At 41.7% G+C, this 17,274-nt stretch overlaps 1 protein-coding gene across 1 annotated transcript in view; it reads right to left on the bottom strand.

The window, feature by feature from the left end:
* Positions 1 to 2,330: 2,330 nt before the first annotated feature.
* Positions 2,331 to 17,274, bottom strand: part of cad (carbamoyl-phosphate synthetase 2, aspartate transcarbamylase, and dihydroorotase) — an 83,141-nt gene continuing 68,197 nt past the window's right edge. Inside the window, exons 37-44 of the mRNA XM_074614685.1 lie at positions 13,214 to 13,407; positions 11,316 to 11,390; positions 10,685 to 10,897; positions 6,476 to 6,601; positions 6,224 to 6,379; positions 6,013 to 6,114; positions 4,462 to 4,556; positions 2,331 to 3,054 (exon numbers count right to left, since the gene is read on the bottom strand). Of these exons, the coding sequence (XP_074470786.1) occupies positions 2,955 to 3,054; positions 4,462 to 4,556; positions 6,013 to 6,114; positions 6,224 to 6,379; positions 6,476 to 6,601; positions 10,685 to 10,897; positions 11,316 to 11,390; positions 13,214 to 13,407 (1,061 nt within the window). The 3' untranslated portion in view covers positions 2,331 to 2,954. The remainder of the gene's footprint in view (positions 3,055 to 4,461; positions 4,557 to 6,012; positions 6,115 to 6,223; positions 6,380 to 6,475; positions 6,602 to 10,684; positions 10,898 to 11,315; positions 11,391 to 13,213; positions 13,408 to 17,274) is intronic.

Genomic DNA, 17,274 nt, shown 5'->3' with positions numbered 1-17,274 from the left:
GGATGGATCAATAATAGATAGATCAATAGAATGATGGATGCATCACTGTGTGTTTGTATCTGTTGAGCTTCCTCTGCAGCAGGGTTAGGGTTAGCCCTCCACTCTGAGTCCACTCAGCCTATAAATAGTCCAGTAATCCCGTTAACAGCTTATTAATAGTTTAGTCTATTTAGCTGACTCCATTCTGTGGATTAGAAAACACCTGGTGTGTTCAGTCGGTAGGAACCGACCTCGCCACCATCTACTCGCCTATCAGGAAGGTCAGAGGTCAGGGACGTGAGGTGAACGTGTCTCTGCGTCATAGAGTGGAGATTTAAGTTTTATTTAAAATGGTTTAGAATCAGGATAGGACGGATATAATCCAGTTGAATTACTGTTATGGAATTTCCGATACACAAGTTAACTTATAGGAAGGAAGAGGGCCGGAGCTGTTTGTGTCTTACACAGAAGGTTTATTGAAGCTTGATCAAGGAGCGATTGTCAGGTCTCCACCACTGAGGTGCTCTCTGCCTGAAGGCCTCACAGCTCTGCCCTTCCTCCCCGGTGCTCAGTGTCTTACCCTTATCATGTTTAGACTTACTCCCTTCCTCTGGCATCTCTGACCCTGGTTGCCCCGGCGACTGGCTCTATGGTTCCCACTACAGACACAGCTGTACAGATAACGGCGGCTCCTCTAGACAGGACTCCAACCCAATAATGTCAACAGAGGGACACTCTGAGAAACGACCAAAGGCTAGGGTCACTCTGACCCGACCAAGGGCTGGGGTCACTCTGACCCGACCAAGGGCTGGGGTCACTCTGACCCGACCAAGGGCTGGGGTCACTCTGACCCGACCAAGGGCTGGGGTCACTCTGACCCGACCAACGGCTGGGGTCACTCTGACCCGACCAAGGGCTGGGGTCACTATGACCCGACCAAGGGCTGGGGTCACTATGACCCGACCAAGGGCTGGGGTCACTCTGACCCGACCAAGGGCTGGGGTCACTCTGACCCGACCAAGGGCTGGGGTCACTCTGACCCGACCAAGGGCTGGGGTCACTCTGACCCGACCAAGCAGAGAGGAATTAATAGAGAATTCCATCACAATTACTATACATATTTATTATCCAGTTTGACTTTAATTCATTACTTCTATTAAATAATGAATCCATTCATTCCTAACCCTAGGGTTAGGAATGAATGGATTAACCCTAACCCTAGGAATGAATGGATTAACCCTAACCCAAGGGTTAGGAATGAATGAATGGATTAACCTTAACCCTAGGGTTAGGAATGAATGGATTAACCCTAACCCTAGGGTTAGGAATGAATGGATTAACCCTAACCCTAGGGTTAGGAATGAATGGATTAACCCTAACCCTGTCATCGAGTATCTGGTCCCATTCTTCTGCTTCTTAACAGATTTGAAGGAAAGTTGAAAGATTAATTTTTGGTTGTTCGTTCTGGGAAACACTTCTCTTCCCTGGGGGTTAGGGTCTCTCTCTCTCTCTCTCTCATATACCCGATTGTTGGCACACATCTGTTACATCATGTTTATCTTTGTTTATAGCTTATTTTGTAAATTGTACATTTTTATTCTTATTTTATTCTAACGTTTTATCTATTCTATCTATTATCCATTATTATACTGTTCGACTTGCACCAACAGAACCAAAGAAAATTCCTAGTGTATACCTCTTACACCTGGCAATAAACACCATTCTGGTTCTGGTTCTGATTCTGCCTGTCGTATTGCTGGTAGTGGACCCGGGTAGTGATTTCATGTGCAGGTTGGCACCTTCAGCAAGATGACATGACTAAACATAAGTTGAGTCGGAGCAGAGTACAGCAGAGACTCTGGTCCTGGAGACCAAAGCTACGGTCTCCCCCGCGTCCAACACTGTTTAACAGCTTCACTAGATACAACCAAGAGGTTTTGGTGCTTCACTGGAGTTTGTGTTGGAGTCGGAGTCTGAACAGCGGAGACACACGAGAGACCATGAGACACCGACCAGCAATGACCCTCAATGACCCTCAGTGACCCTCAATGCTGAGCTGCATTTCAAATTAATCTCCAGGTTCCAGCTTTCAGATGATGTTCACCACTTCTACTGTTGACCTACTATCTCCCCCTAAAGGCCCCTGTACCCCCTAAAGACCCCCTGGACCCCCTAAAGACCTCCTGGACCCCTTAAAGACCCCCTAAAGACCCCCTGGACCCCATAAAGACCTCCTGGACCTCCTAAAGACCCCTTAAAGACCCCCTAAAGACCCCCTGGACCCCCTAAAAAAGACTAAAACAGCTCTATTGTGGGCCTCAGAGTGTTAAAGTCATCTGCAAAAGAGAAAGTTGTATTTTTGTATTTTTTATTTCTCCACATAATACAAAGGAATTCACCAACACTTAAACGACACTAATCACTATTTGGATAAAAGTTTACTTCCAAACTGCGGCAGCAAAAGAGATGAACCCTAAACCATCAAAAACCGCTCGGAGACTATTTGTACGTTACCATTTTCAGTTCGAGCGACAGGTTTAAGTATTCGTACAGTAAATGTCTTCTGGTCAGAATAGAGCGGTACCTTACACCATTTCCTCCCTTTAATACCTGAACTGGTCCCATTAAGTTCATTTATTACCCAGCTACCACCACATCTCATTAATATCACACATCGTAGTACCACCAATGTCATGATTTAAATGCCCACCTCCCTTTTTATCCACTTCACGATGACTCAATGATGCAAACACCAACGACCATCGTGAACAAACAGCATCTAAATCATTTCTAGTAAACATTCAGTTTTATGGAAAATGTTCTTTAAAAACTTCAGTTGATGTAATTTTGTGTCAAAGTGAAGGAAAGCAGCATCATGTAACAGCCGGACTTATTGTTCAACTCTACTAACAAAGACTGGAAACAGGAAGTCCTCAGAACGCCGGTATCGTGTCTAACACGTGTTTCTCGTGGATCTATCTGCTCAGCACAGTGGCCAGCAGCGCCATTCGGATGTACATCCCGTTCTCTGCTTGACGGAAGTACGCCGCCCTCGGGTCGGTGTCCACCTCGGCGCTGAGACACAAACACAGAAGGAGACGTTTTACAAGACATTAACAAGACTCCAGTACTGCACTATCTACCACACTACTGTAGTAGAACAGTTAGTACTACACTATCTACCACACTACTGAAGTAGAACAGAGTAAATACTACACTATCTACCACACTACTGTAGTAGAACAGAGTAAATACTGCACTATCTACCACACTACTGTAGTAGAACAGTTAGTACTACACTATCTACCACACTACTGAAGTAGAACAGAGTAAATACTACACTATCTACCACACTACTGAAGTAGAACAGAGTAAATACTACACTATCTACCACACTACTGTAGTAGAACAGAGTAAATACTACACTATCTACCATACTACTGTAGTAGAACAGAGTAAATACTACACTATCTACCACACTACTGTAGTAGAACAGAGTAAATACTACACTATCTACCACACTACTGTAGTAGAACAGTTAGTACTACACTATCTACCACACTACTGAAGTAGAACAGAGTAAATACTACACTATCTACCACACTACTGTAGTAGAACAGTTAGTACTACACTATCTACCACACTACTGAAGTAGAACAGAGTAAATACTACACTATCTACCACACTACTGAAGTAGAACAGAGTAAATACTACACTATCTACCACACTACTGTAGTAGAACAGAGTAAATACTACACTATCTACCACACTACTGTAGTAGAACAGAGTAAATACTACACTATCTACCACACTACTGTAGTAGAACAGTTAGTACTACACTATCTACCACACTACTGAAGTAGAACAGAGTAAATACTACACTATCTACCACACTACTGTAGTAGAACAGTTAGTACTACACTATCTACCATACTACTGAAGTAGAACAGAGTAAATACTACACTATCTACCACACTACTGTAGTAGAACAGTTAGTACTACACTATCTACCACACTACTGAAGTAGAACAGAGTAAATACTACACTATCTACCACACTACTGTAGTAGAACAGAGTAAATACTACACTATCTACCACACTACTGTAGTAGAACAGAGTAAATACTGCACTATCTACCACACGACTGTATGGATGGAGGAACCTTTTAGTTCCTGTAAAAGTGGTTCCAGGGACTAAAAGAAGGAACTTTTGGAGTCTCATCATCTCTTCTCTCTTTGCTGTCTACCTCGATACTGTCAGATATAATAAAGTCTTAGTGGAAAACAAAGAAAAAGAATGACCTTTGAAAATCTTTGACCCTTTTTTTGCATTCTAGTGCTCAGAGGAGGATAAACACTATACTGGGTCTGCTGGGAACCATCATCATCCTCAAACTGACAAACACTAGATCATCTGGAGACGTTGACTGACCACGGCGTTATATTATTAATAATAATAATAATGGTGCTGATTGGGCCTCACCTGATTTCATTGACTCTGGGCAGCGGATGCATCACCACCATCTTCTTCTTGGCCACAGTCATGATGTGAGGAGTGAGGATGAACTGGCCGAAACACTGAGAAACAAAATATATTAATATATATTAATATATATTAATATATACAGACACAACGAAGTCTTCCACATTCAGAAAACCTTTCATATCCCACCTCACAAAACAAACTAATCCCTCCAACAGTTCTACACGTTTAAACTAACCCCCTAACCCTAACCCCTAACCCTAAACTCAAACGAGTCTCCCCTTTACAGACACGCCCACTAACCCTAACCCCTAAACATGACTCCTAACCCCGACCCCACGCCCCCTATCCCTAACCCCCTAACCCTAAACTCAAATGAGTCTCCCCTTTACAGACACGCCCACTAACCCTAACCCTAACCCCTAACCCTGACCCTTTACAGACACGCTCACTAACCCTAATCCCTAACCCCTAACCCTGACCCTTTACAGACACGCCCACTAACCCTAACCCCTAACCCTGACCCTTTACAGACACGCCCACTAACCCTAATCCCTAACCCTGACCCCACGCCCACTAACCTTAACCCCTAACCCTGACCCCTAACCCCACGCCCACTAACCTTAATCCCTAACCCTGACCCCTAACCCCGACCCCACGCCCACTAACCCCACGCCCACTAACCCTGACCCCACGCCCACTAACCCTGACCCTTTACAGACACGCCCACTAACCCTAACCCCTAACCCTAACCCCACGCCAACTAACCCTAACCCTGACCCCATGCCCACTAACCCTGACCCCACGCCCACTAACCCTGACCCCATGCCCACTAACCCCAACCCTGACCCCATGCCCACTAACCCCAACCCTAACCCCATGCCCACTAACCCTAACCCCACGCCCACTAACCCCAACCCCATGCCCACTAACCCTAACCCTGACCCCACGCCCACTAACCCCTAACCCTGACCCCATGCCCACTAACCCTAACCCTGACCCCACGCCCACTAACCCCAACCCTGACCCCACGCCCACTAACCCTAACCCTAACCTCACGCCAACTAACCCCCAACCCTGACCCCACGCCCACTAACCCTAACCCTGACCCCTAACCCTGACCCCACGCCCACTAACCCTAACCCTGACCCCACTAACCCCAACCCTGACCCCACGCCCACTAACCCTAACCCTGACCCCTAACCCTTTACAGACACGCCCACTAACCCTAACCCCTAACTCTGACCCTGATAATCAAGTCAGAGTCAAGTCAGCACACTGACAGCTGTTGTTGTTTTATGCTAAATGCAGTACCTGTGAGGGTTTCTGGATCAATATCTCTCATTGATTTGTGTTGTTCATTGATTTACAATAATAAATATAGACATACATTTACATAAAGCAGCATATTTGTCCACTCCCATGTTGATAAGAGGATTAAATACTGGACTAATCTCCTTTAAGGTTCATTTAGAACAGATAAAACGTGAGATGAAATATTCTAATGGGCTGACTCTAGTCTAGTTCTAACTGAACCAGGAGGTGACTTACAGCCTTGTACTCCTCCTCAGAGGAGAACCTCTCCTTCTGGATCCTCGTCATGTAGAGGACGTCGGTCTCCGGTAGAGCTTCCTCGATACTCTCGAACTCCTCCTGAAACAGATCAAAATACACAATCTTTATGTTACGGTTCTAAAACTCAGATCAGAACATTCAAGAGCATATTATTTAGAATGAAAGTACATGAAACGGTGTTGCCGACCTGTCTGATGCCCTTTGAGGCCACGTAGCTGATGATCTCCGCCGGCATGTGGAGCTTCTTGGGAGCTACGTAGCGCAGAGTGATGCGGTACTGGGTCAGCAGTTTGGCCAGAGAATGAACCGTACGGCCGTGTTTCAGATCCCCGACCATCGTTATCTGACAGGAAACACGTATGAACACACGAGATATAAGAGAGGTGAACTACAGTAATCAAAGTATTAGAAGTATTTGAGTCCCTATAATGTCCCTCACCGTCATGCCGTTGACCGTCCCAAGCTCCTCTCTGATGGTGAAGACGTCCAGCAGCGCTTGGGTCGGATGCTCCCCGACGCCGTCTCCAGCGTTGATCACGGGCTTACGGCAATGACGTGACGCGCTCTGGAGACCAGAGACATGACAACATTAACATCTGGAGCTACAGGATGTGATTATAGAAAACACAGTATTATATAGTAATATAGCACATATGCAGTTTTTGGAAAATTCATCGGTTTGGATCAAATTAGCGTTACTTAAGTCTTGTATAGCTGTATTGTATTATTACTGAGGTATTTATCATTATTATTATTAGTAGTAGTAGTAGTCGTATGGAGGACGGAACCTACCAAGATCAAAAATCGAAATGGCTCGATAAATAAATAAACATGTCATTAAATGTAGCACAAATATTTAAAAATAAATGTGGCCATTAATTAAGGGATAAAATGGGACATAAATTGATATTTCTTTGTATTAACTCTTGTTTAATTTTCCCTTGTATTTATTAATGTATTTATTTTTATTATTTTTTAAATGCATTTATTTTATATTTATTTATTTTTACATTTATTTTATATATATTCTTAAATGTATGTATTTATTTATTTCTGTTCTTTTCTGTACACATTTCTTTATGCAGTATGACGGGGCTGTCACTCAACTTGTGTTCATATTATTTTTTCTATTGACATATATGTATATATATATTTTATATTTATTTATCGAGTAATTTTTTTTTTTTTAATTTATTGTTTTCCGTCTTCTTTATAATAGTAGTAATCATTTTATTTATTTTGATATTATATATCATATATGTATCCTTATCAAAAATATTAATAATTAAAATAATAATTGTAATATTAGGTGATACCTTGTCAACAGATTTGGTTTTAAAACTCTTGACACCAGTTTAAAAAAATTCTGTAAAACAAAATAATTATTCTATGTATATTTCATATTAAAAATCCACATTTTTATACTACCACTAGGTAGTAAAGGTATAGTAACACTAGGTAGTAAAGGTATACCACCACTAGGTAGTAAAGGTATACCACCACTAGGTAGTAAAGGTATAGTACCACTAGGTAGTAAAGGTATAGTACCACTAGGTAGTAAAGGTATAGTACCACTAGGTAGTAAAGGTATAGTAACACTAGGTAGTAAAGGTATACCACCACTAGATAGTAAAGGTATACCACCACTAGGTAGTAAAAGTATACTACCACTAGGTAGTAAAGGTATAGTACCACTAGGTAGTAAAGGTATAGTACCACTAGATAGTAAAGGTATACCACCACTAGATAGTAAAGGTATACCTCCCACTAGATAGTAAAGGTATACAACCACTAGATAGTAAAGGTATACCCCCACTAGGTAGTAAAGGTATACAACCACTAGATAGTAAGGGTATACCCCCACTAGGTAGTAAAGGTATACCACCACTAGGTAGTAAAGGTATACAACCACTAGATAGTAAAGGTATACCCCCACTAGGTAGTAAAGGTATACCACCACTAGATAGTAAAGGTATACAACCACTAGGTAGTAAAGGTATACTCCCACTAGGTAGTAAAGGTATACCACCACTAGGTAGTAAAGGTATACCACCACTAGATAGTAAAGGTATAGTACCACTAGGTAGTAAAGGTATACAACCACTAGGTAGTAAAGGTATACCACCACTAGATAGTAAAGGTATACCACCACTAGGTAGTAAAGGTATACCACCACTAGGTAGTAAAGGTATAGTAACACTAGGTAGTAAATGTATACAACCACTAAGTAGTAAAGGTATACTACCACTAGGTAGTAAAGGTATACAACCACTAGGTAGTAAAGGTATACAACCACTAGATAGTAAAGGTATACCACCACTAGGTAGTAAAGGTATACTACCACTAGATAGTAAAGGTATACCACCACTAGGTAGTAAAGGTATACCACCACTAGGTAGTAAAGGTATAGTACCACTAGGTAGTAAAGGTATAGTACCACTAGGTAGTAAAGGTATACAACCACTAGGTAGTAAAGGTATAGTACCACTAGGTAGTAAAGGTATAGTACCACTAGGTAGTAAAGGTATACAACCACTAGGTAGTAAAGGTATACAACCACTAGGTAGTAAAGGTATACCACCACTAGATAGTAAAGGTATACCACCACTAGGTAGTAAAGGTATACCACCACTAGATAGTAAAGGTATACCACCACTAGATAGTAAAGGTATACCACCACTAGGTAGTAAAGGTATAGTACCACTAGGTAGTAAAGGTATACAACCACTAGGTAGTAAAGGTATACAACCACTAGATAGTAAAGGTATACCACCACTAGGTAGTAAAGGTATACCACCACTAGATAGTAAAGGTATACCACCACTAGATAGTAAAGGTATACCACCACTAGATAGTAAAGGTATACCACCACTAGGTAGTAAAGGTATAGTACCACTAGGTAGTAAAGGTATACAACCACTAGGTAGTAAAGGTATACAACCACTAGATAGTAAAGGTATACCACCACTAGGTAGTAAAGGTATACCACCACTAGGTAGTAAAGGTATACCACCACTAGGTAGTAAAGGTATACCACCACTAAGTAGTAAAGGTATACTACCACTAGGTAGTAAAGGTATACTACCACTAGGTAGTAAAGGTATACCACCACTAGATAGTAAAGATATACCACCACTAGATAGTAAAGGTATACCACCACTAGATAGTAAAGGTATACCACCACTAGGTAGTAAAGGTATACCACCACTAAGTAGTAAAGGTATACCACCACTAGGTAGTAAAGGTATACTACCACTAGGTAGTAAAGATATACCACCACTAGGTAGTAAAGGTATACCACCACTAGATAGTAAAGGTATACCACCACTAGGTAGTAAAGGTATACCACCACTAAATAGTAAAGATATACCACCACTAGGTAGTAAAGGTATACTACCACTAGGTAGTAAAGGTATACCACCACTAGGTAGTAAAGGTATACCACCACTAGATAGTAAAGGTATACCACCACTAGATAGTAAAGGTATACCACCACTAGATAGTAAAGGTATACCACCACTAGATAGTAAAGGTATACCACCACTAGGTAGTAAAGGTATAGTACCACTAGGTAGTAAAGGTATACAACCACTAGGTAGTAAAGGTATACAACCACTAGATAGTAAAGGTATACAACCACTAGATAGTAAAGGTATACCACCACTAGGTAGTAAAGGTATACCACCACTAGATAGTAAAGGTATACCACCACTAGATAGTAAAGGTATACCACCACTAGATAGTAAAGGTATACCACCACTAGGTAGTAAAGGTATAGTACCACTAGGTAGTAAAGGTATACAACCACTAGGTAGTAAAGGTATACAACCACTAGATAGTAAAGGTATACCACCACTAGGTAGTAAAGGTATACCACCACTAGATAGTAAAGGTATACCACCACTAGATAGTAAAGGTATACCACCACTAGATAGTAAAGGTATACCACCACTAGGTAGTAAAGGTATACTACCACTAGGTAGTAAAGGTATACCACCACTAGATAGTAAAGGTATACCACCACTAGGTAGTAAAGGTATACTACCACTAGGTAGTAAAGGTATACCACCACTAGATAGTAAAGGTATACCACCACTAGGTAGTAAAGGTATACTACCACTAGGTAGTAAAGGTATACTACCACTAGGTAGTAAAGGTATACCACCACTAGATAGTAAAGGTATACCACCACTAGGTAGTAAAGGTATACTACCACTAGGTAGTAAAGGTATACTACCACTAGGTAGTAAAGGTATACTACCACTAGGTAGTAAAGGTGTTTTCTATATTTCTTGTTGCCGTGTTCAGTCGGTGGATCTGAGCGATTCATCAGTGATAGTAATATAATGGAACCAGATACAGGAACAGATCAACAGAGTAACATCCTCTTAAAATCTGTCGACAAACCGAACTGGAAGCCAGCAGCAGAACTTAGGAACCGGTTTCATCTCGGCTTTTTATATCAGATAAAAACACATTTTACTTCTTAGAATATTTCTTTTGTTGAAGAGAAAGAATTAAGCTTTATAATCATATACGAGGTACACTTTTCTCCAACACCTATTAGATGTCATATTAGTGGTTTTACAGGCAGCAGCGAGAGACAAACACTCATCAAACTGAAAGGTGGAGTGAAAGCTGAACGCACCTCCACGGCTCCGGGCGTCGGGTGTCGGAGCACCAGGACGTCGGCGTAGCAGCTCATCGTCTGGACGGAGTCGGCCAGAGATTCTCCTTTCTGCGTCGACGAGGTGGATTCGCTGAAGTGGACGACCGAGCCGCCGAGACGCTGCATGGCCGCCGCGAAGGAGCTGCTGGTGCGGGTGCTGACCTCATAGAACATGGACGCCATCACCTTCCCCTGGACAGAGAGGAACAAGGACAATACTGACCTGCTGTACTGTAGTAGGATGTATAACCCTAACCCTGTAGTAGGATGTATAACCCTGCTGTACTGTAGTAGGATGTATAACCCTAACCCTGTCGTAGGATGTATAACCCTAACCCTGTAGTAGGATGTATAACCCTGCTGTACTGTAGTAGGATGAGTAACGCTGTGTAATATAAATCACTATATATAAATATGTGTTCATGTGATCATTTGTTCATGTGATCATTTGTTCATGTGATCATTTGTTCATGTGCTCATGTGATCATTTGTTCATGTGTTCATGTGTTCATTTGTTCATGTGTTCACGTGATCATGTGATCATGTGTTCATGTGATCATGTGTTCATGTGTTCATTTGTTCATGTGTTCATGTGTTCATGTGTTCATACCTTCAGCAGGTCCAGGCTGCGTTCCTTCTGGACCATTAATCGTAGAGTGTGAGCAACATTAAAAAGATGTGAGATCTGAAACAAACAAAAACAGTAACAGTATATTAACAGTATTATCAGTGATGTGTACCTGCTCTATTAACAGTATTATCAGGGTGGTGTACCTGCTCTATTAACAGTATTATCAGGGTGGTGTACCTGCTCTATTAACAGTATTATCAGTGAGGTGTACCTGCTCTATTAACAGTATTATCAGCGTGGTGTACCTGCTCTATTAACAGTATTATCAGCGTGGTGTACCTGCTCTATTAACAGTATTATCAGGGTGGTGTACCTGCTCTATTAACAGTATTATCAGCGTGGTGTACCTGCTCTATTAACAGTATTATCAGGGAGGTGTACCTGCTCTATTAACAGTATTATCAGCGTGGTGTACCTGCTCTATTAACAGTATTATCAGTGAGGTGTACCTGCTCTATTAACAGTATTATCAGCGTGGTGTACCTGCTCTATTAACAGTATTATCAGGGTGGTGTACCTGCTCTATTAACAGTATTATCAGCGTGGTGTACCTGCTCTATTAACAGTATTATCAGCGTGGTGTACCTGCTCTATTAACAGTATTATCAGGGTGGTGTACCTGCTCTATTAACAGTATTATCAGGGTGGTGTACCTGCTCTATTAACAGTATTATCAGGGTGGTGTACCTGCTCTATTAACAGTATTATCAGTGATGTGTACCTGCTCTATTAACAGTATTATCATTGAGGTGTACCTGCTCTATTAACAGTATTATCAGTGAGGTGTACCTGCTCTATTAACAGTATTATCATTGAGGTGTACCTGCTCTATTAACAGTATTATCAGCGTGGTGTACCTGCTCTATTAACAGTATTATCAGTGATATGTACCTGCTCTATTAACAGTATTATCATTGAGGTGTACCTGCTCTATTAACAGTATTATCAACGTGGTGTACCTGCTCTATTAACAGTATTATCAGGGTGGTGTACCTGCTCTATTAACAGTATTATCAGGGTGGTGTACCTGCTCTATTAACAGTATTATCAGGGTGGTGTACCTGCTCTATTAACAGTATTATCAGTGATGTGTACCTGCTCTATTAACAGTATTATCAACGTGGTGTACCTGCTCTATTAACAGTATTATCAGGGTGGTGTACCTGCTCTATTAACAGTATTATCAGGGTGGTGTACCTGCTCTATTAACAGTATTATCAGGGTGGTGTACCTGCTCTATTAACAGTATTATCAGTGATGTGTACCTGCTCTATTAACAGTATTATCATTGAGGTGTACCTGCTCTATTAACAGTATTATCATTGAGGTGTACCTGCTCTATTAACAGTATTATCATTGAGGTGTACCTGCTCTATTAACAGTATTATCATTGAGGTGTACCTGCTCTATTAACAGTATTATCAGTGAGGTGTACCTGCTCTATTAACAGTATTATCATTGAGGTGTACCTGCTCTATTAACAGTATTATCATTGAGGTGTACCTGCTCTATTAACAGTATTATCAGTGAGGTGTACCTGCTCTATTAACAGTATCATCAGTGAGGTGTACCTGCTCTATTAACAGTATTATCATTGAGGTATACCTGCTCTATTAACAGTATTATCAGTGAGGTGTACCTGCTCTATTAACAGTATTATCATTGAGGTGTACCTGCTCTATTAACAGTATTATCATTGAGGTGTACCTGCTCTATTAACAGTATTATCAGTGAGGTGTACCTGCTCTATTAACAGTATTATCATTGAGGTGTACCTGCTCTATTAACAGTATTATCAGTGAGGTGTACCTGCTCTATTAACAGTATTATCAGGGTGGTGTACCTGCTCTATTAACAGTATTATCAGTGAGGTGTACCTGCTCTTTGCTGAACTGCCTCACAGACAGGATGTGCTGGCCCACCAGCGGGTGCAGCAGTGGCGAGGTCTGGAAGTGGGACAACTGTCCAGCAGGTAGCGGTCCTGGTCCTGACTGAGGGGACAGCAGCCTGGACAGAGGAGGAGGGTGGCTGTAGCCGTCACCGGCGCCGGCAGGTGGGAGCATGACCATCTCTGTGGACGGCATAGTGACACAATGCAGCACTCTGTTAAATACAGGACTACAGTCTAATACGGGACTACAGTCTAATACGGGACTACAGGACTACAGTCTAATACGGGACTACAGGACTACAGTCTAATACAGGACTACAGTCTAATACGGGACTACAGTCTAATACGGGACTACAGGACTACAGTCTAATACGGGACTACAGGACTACAGTCTAATACAGGACTACAGTCTAATACAGGACTACAGTCTAATACGGGACTACAGTCTAATACGCATAGTCGTAAGCTGAAGCCCACGGTTAACCACCAACCGCTTCACGTTTCTAACAGATATTCCTCACTCAGCGACACACCCGCTGAGAAACCAACTCTGGTTATCGGCAGCTCCATTTTGCGGAACGTGAAGTTAGCGAAGCCAGCTGCCATAGTTAACTGCATCCCGGGGGCCAGAGCGGGCGACATTGAATCCGTTTTGAAACTGCTGGCTAAGGATAAACGTAAATACAGTAAGATTGTTATTCACGTCGGCGGTAATGACACCCGGTTACGTCGATCGGAGGTCACTAAAGTTAATGTCCAATCGGTGTGTGCATACGCAAAAACAATGTCGGACTCCGTAGTTTTCTCTGGTCCCCTCCCCAATTTGACCAGTGACGACATGTATAGCCGCATGAAGTCATTCCACAGCTGGCTGTCGTGGTGGTGTCCAGCAAACCATGTGGGCTTCATTGACAATTGGAACCCTTTCTGGGGAATTCCTGGTCTGATTAGGAGAGACGGCATTCATCCTACTTTGGATGGTGCGGCTCTCTTATCCAGAAATCTGACCAAGATTGTTGGTGGAACAAATCCATGACAAACCAGAGGTCATTCCAGGACAAACCAGAGGTCATTCCATGACAAACCAGAGGTCCTTCCATGACAAACCAGAGGTCATTCCAGGACAAACCAGAGGTCCTTCCATGACAAACCAGAGGTCATTCCAGGACGCAGAGCTGTAGTCTTACACACTTCTCTGCGCTTCCATTAGAGCAGTTACCCACCCATAGCTTAACCCCAAACCTAACTGAGACTGTGTCTGCCCCACCTAAATTAATTAAATCAAAAGTAAACAGAAGAGGAGCTAAACATAATAATCTAATAAAATCTAACACTAGCACTGCAATAAAGCAACAAAACAGGAGAATTAAATGTGGACTGTTAAATATCAGATCTCTGTCATCTAAAGCTCTACTAGTAAATGATTTAATATCAGATAATCACATTGATTTATTTTGTCTTACCGAAACCTGGCTGTGTCATGAAGAATATGTCAGCCTAAACGAATCCACTCCCCCGAGTCATATTAATACTCACATTCCTCGAGACACCGGCCGAGGAGGTGGAGTTGCAGCCATCTTCGACTCAAGCCTATTAATAAACCCTAAAACTAAACTAAATTATAACTCATTTGAAAGCCTTGTTCTTAGTCTTTCACACCCAACCTGGAAAACACTACAGCCAATTCTCTTTGTTATAGTGTACCGCGCTCCAGGCCCATATTCTGAATTTCTATCTGAATTCTCAGAGTTTCTATCAAGCCTAGTCCTGAAAACAGATAAAGTCATTATAGTAGGTGATTTTAATATTCATGTGGACGTTGATAATGATAGCCTCAGTACTGCGTTTATCTCTTTATTAGATTCAATTGGTTTCTCGCAGAACGTGCATAAACCCACTCACCGCTTTAACCACACCCTCGACCTTGTTATGTCATATGGCGTTGAAATTGAACATTTAATTGTTTTTCCACAGAACTCTCTTTTATCAGACCATTATTTAATCACTTTTGAATTCTTATTACTAGACTATACACCATCAGATAAAAGTGTGTACACTAGATATCTATCCGATAGTGTTGTAGCTAAATTTAAGGAAGTGATTCCATCAGCATTAAATTCAATACCATGTCTCAATATAACAGAGGACTCGTATGTTAACTTTAGCCCTACCCAAATTGATCATCTTGTAGATAGTGCTACAGACTCACTGCGAGTCACACTTGATTCTGTTGCCCCTTTAAAAAAGAAGTTAGTAAAACAAAGGAAGTCAGCTCCATGGTATAACCCTCAAACACGCAAATTAAAGCAAGCATCGAGGAAACTGGAAAGGATATGGCGTTCCACCAAACAGGAAGAATCTCATTTAGTCTGGCAAGATAGTCTTAAAACATATAGGAAGGCTCTCTGTGATGCCAGAGCAGCCCATTACTCATCATTAATAGAGAAAAATAAGAACAACCCTAGGTTTCTATTCAGCACTGTAGCCAGGCTGACAGAAAGTCACAGCTCTATTGAGCCATGTATTCCTACAACCCTCAGTAGTAGTGACTTCATGAGTTTCTTTAATGATAAAATACTAACTATTAGAGACTAAATTAATCACCTCCTACCGTCAACTGGTACCAATTTATCCTCAAACTTAGGAACCTTAGAAACAGCTGTACAACCTGATATATATTTAGACTGCTTTTCTCCTATCGATCTCCACAAATTAACCTCACTGATCTCCTCATCTAAATCATCTACCTGTCTCCTAGACCCCATCCCAACTAAACTGCTTAAAGAAGTTTTACCTCTAGTTAGCACCTCTTTACTGGATATGATCAATGTGTCTTTACTAACAGGCTATGTACCACAGTCCTTTAAAGTAGCTGTAATTAAACCTCTTCTTAAAAAGCCCACTCTTGATCCAGAGGTCCTAGCCAACTATAGACCTATATCTAACCTTCCCTTTACCTCCGAAATACTGGAGAAAGCAGTTGCCAGTCAGCTGTGTGACTTTCTACAGAACAACCATTTATTGGAGGATTATCAGTCAGGATTTAGAGTGCACCATAGCACAGAGACAGCACTAGTGAAAATTACAAATGACCTTCTAATGGCATCGGACAAAGGACTTGTCTCTGTACTTGTCTTGCTAGATCTCAGTGCTGCTTTCGACACCATTGACCATGACATCCTATTACAAAGACTGGAACATTTAATTGGCATTAAAGGAACTGCACTAAGTTGGTTTAAGTCCTATTTATCAGATCGATCTCAGTTTGTACATGTCAACGATGAGTCCTCCATGCACGCCAAAGTTAGTCACGGAGTTCCACAGGGTTCTGTACTTGGACCAATTCTATTTACCTTATATATGCTTCCCTTAGGCAATGTTATTAGAAAACACTCCATAAACTTTCATTGTTATGCAGATGATACCCAATTATATCTATCAATCAAGCCAGACGAAACAAACCAGTTAACTAAACTTCAAGCATGCCTTAAGGACATAAAAACCTGGATGACCTGCAATTTCCTGATGTTAAACTCAGACAAAACTGAAGTTATTGTACTTGGCCCTGAGCACCTCCGAAACAAATTATCTAATGATATAGTTACTTTAGATGGCATTGCCCTGGCCTCCAGCACCACCGTAAGGAACCTGGGAGTTGTCTTCGACCAGGATATGTCCTTTAACTCTCACATAAAACAAACCTCACGGACTGCCTTCTTTCATCTACGTAACATTGCGAAGATCAGGCACATCCTGTCTCAAAACTGTTACCTCTAGACTCGATTACTGCAACTCCTTATTATCAGGCTGCTCCAATAAGTCTCTTAAGACTCTCCAGTTGATCCAGAATGCTGCAGCACGTGTACTGACTAGAACTAGAAAAAGAGATCATATTACGCCTGTATTAGCTTCTCTGCACTGGCTGCCTGTAAAATCCAGAATAGATTTTAAAGTCGTCCTCCTCACCTACAAAGCGCTAAACGGTCAGGCCCCATCATATCTTAAAGAGCTCATAGTACCCTACTACCCCACTAGAGCACTGCGCTC

The sequence above is a fragment of the Sebastes fasciatus genome, chromosome 18 (genome assembly GCF_043250625.1).
Source record: "Sebastes fasciatus isolate fSebFas1 chromosome 18, fSebFas1.pri, whole genome shotgun sequence".
In the NCBI taxonomy this organism is placed as follows: Eukaryota; Metazoa; Chordata; class Actinopteri; order Perciformes; family Sebastidae; genus Sebastes; species Sebastes fasciatus.
This window is presented reverse-complemented; position numbering and strand designations above follow the sequence as displayed.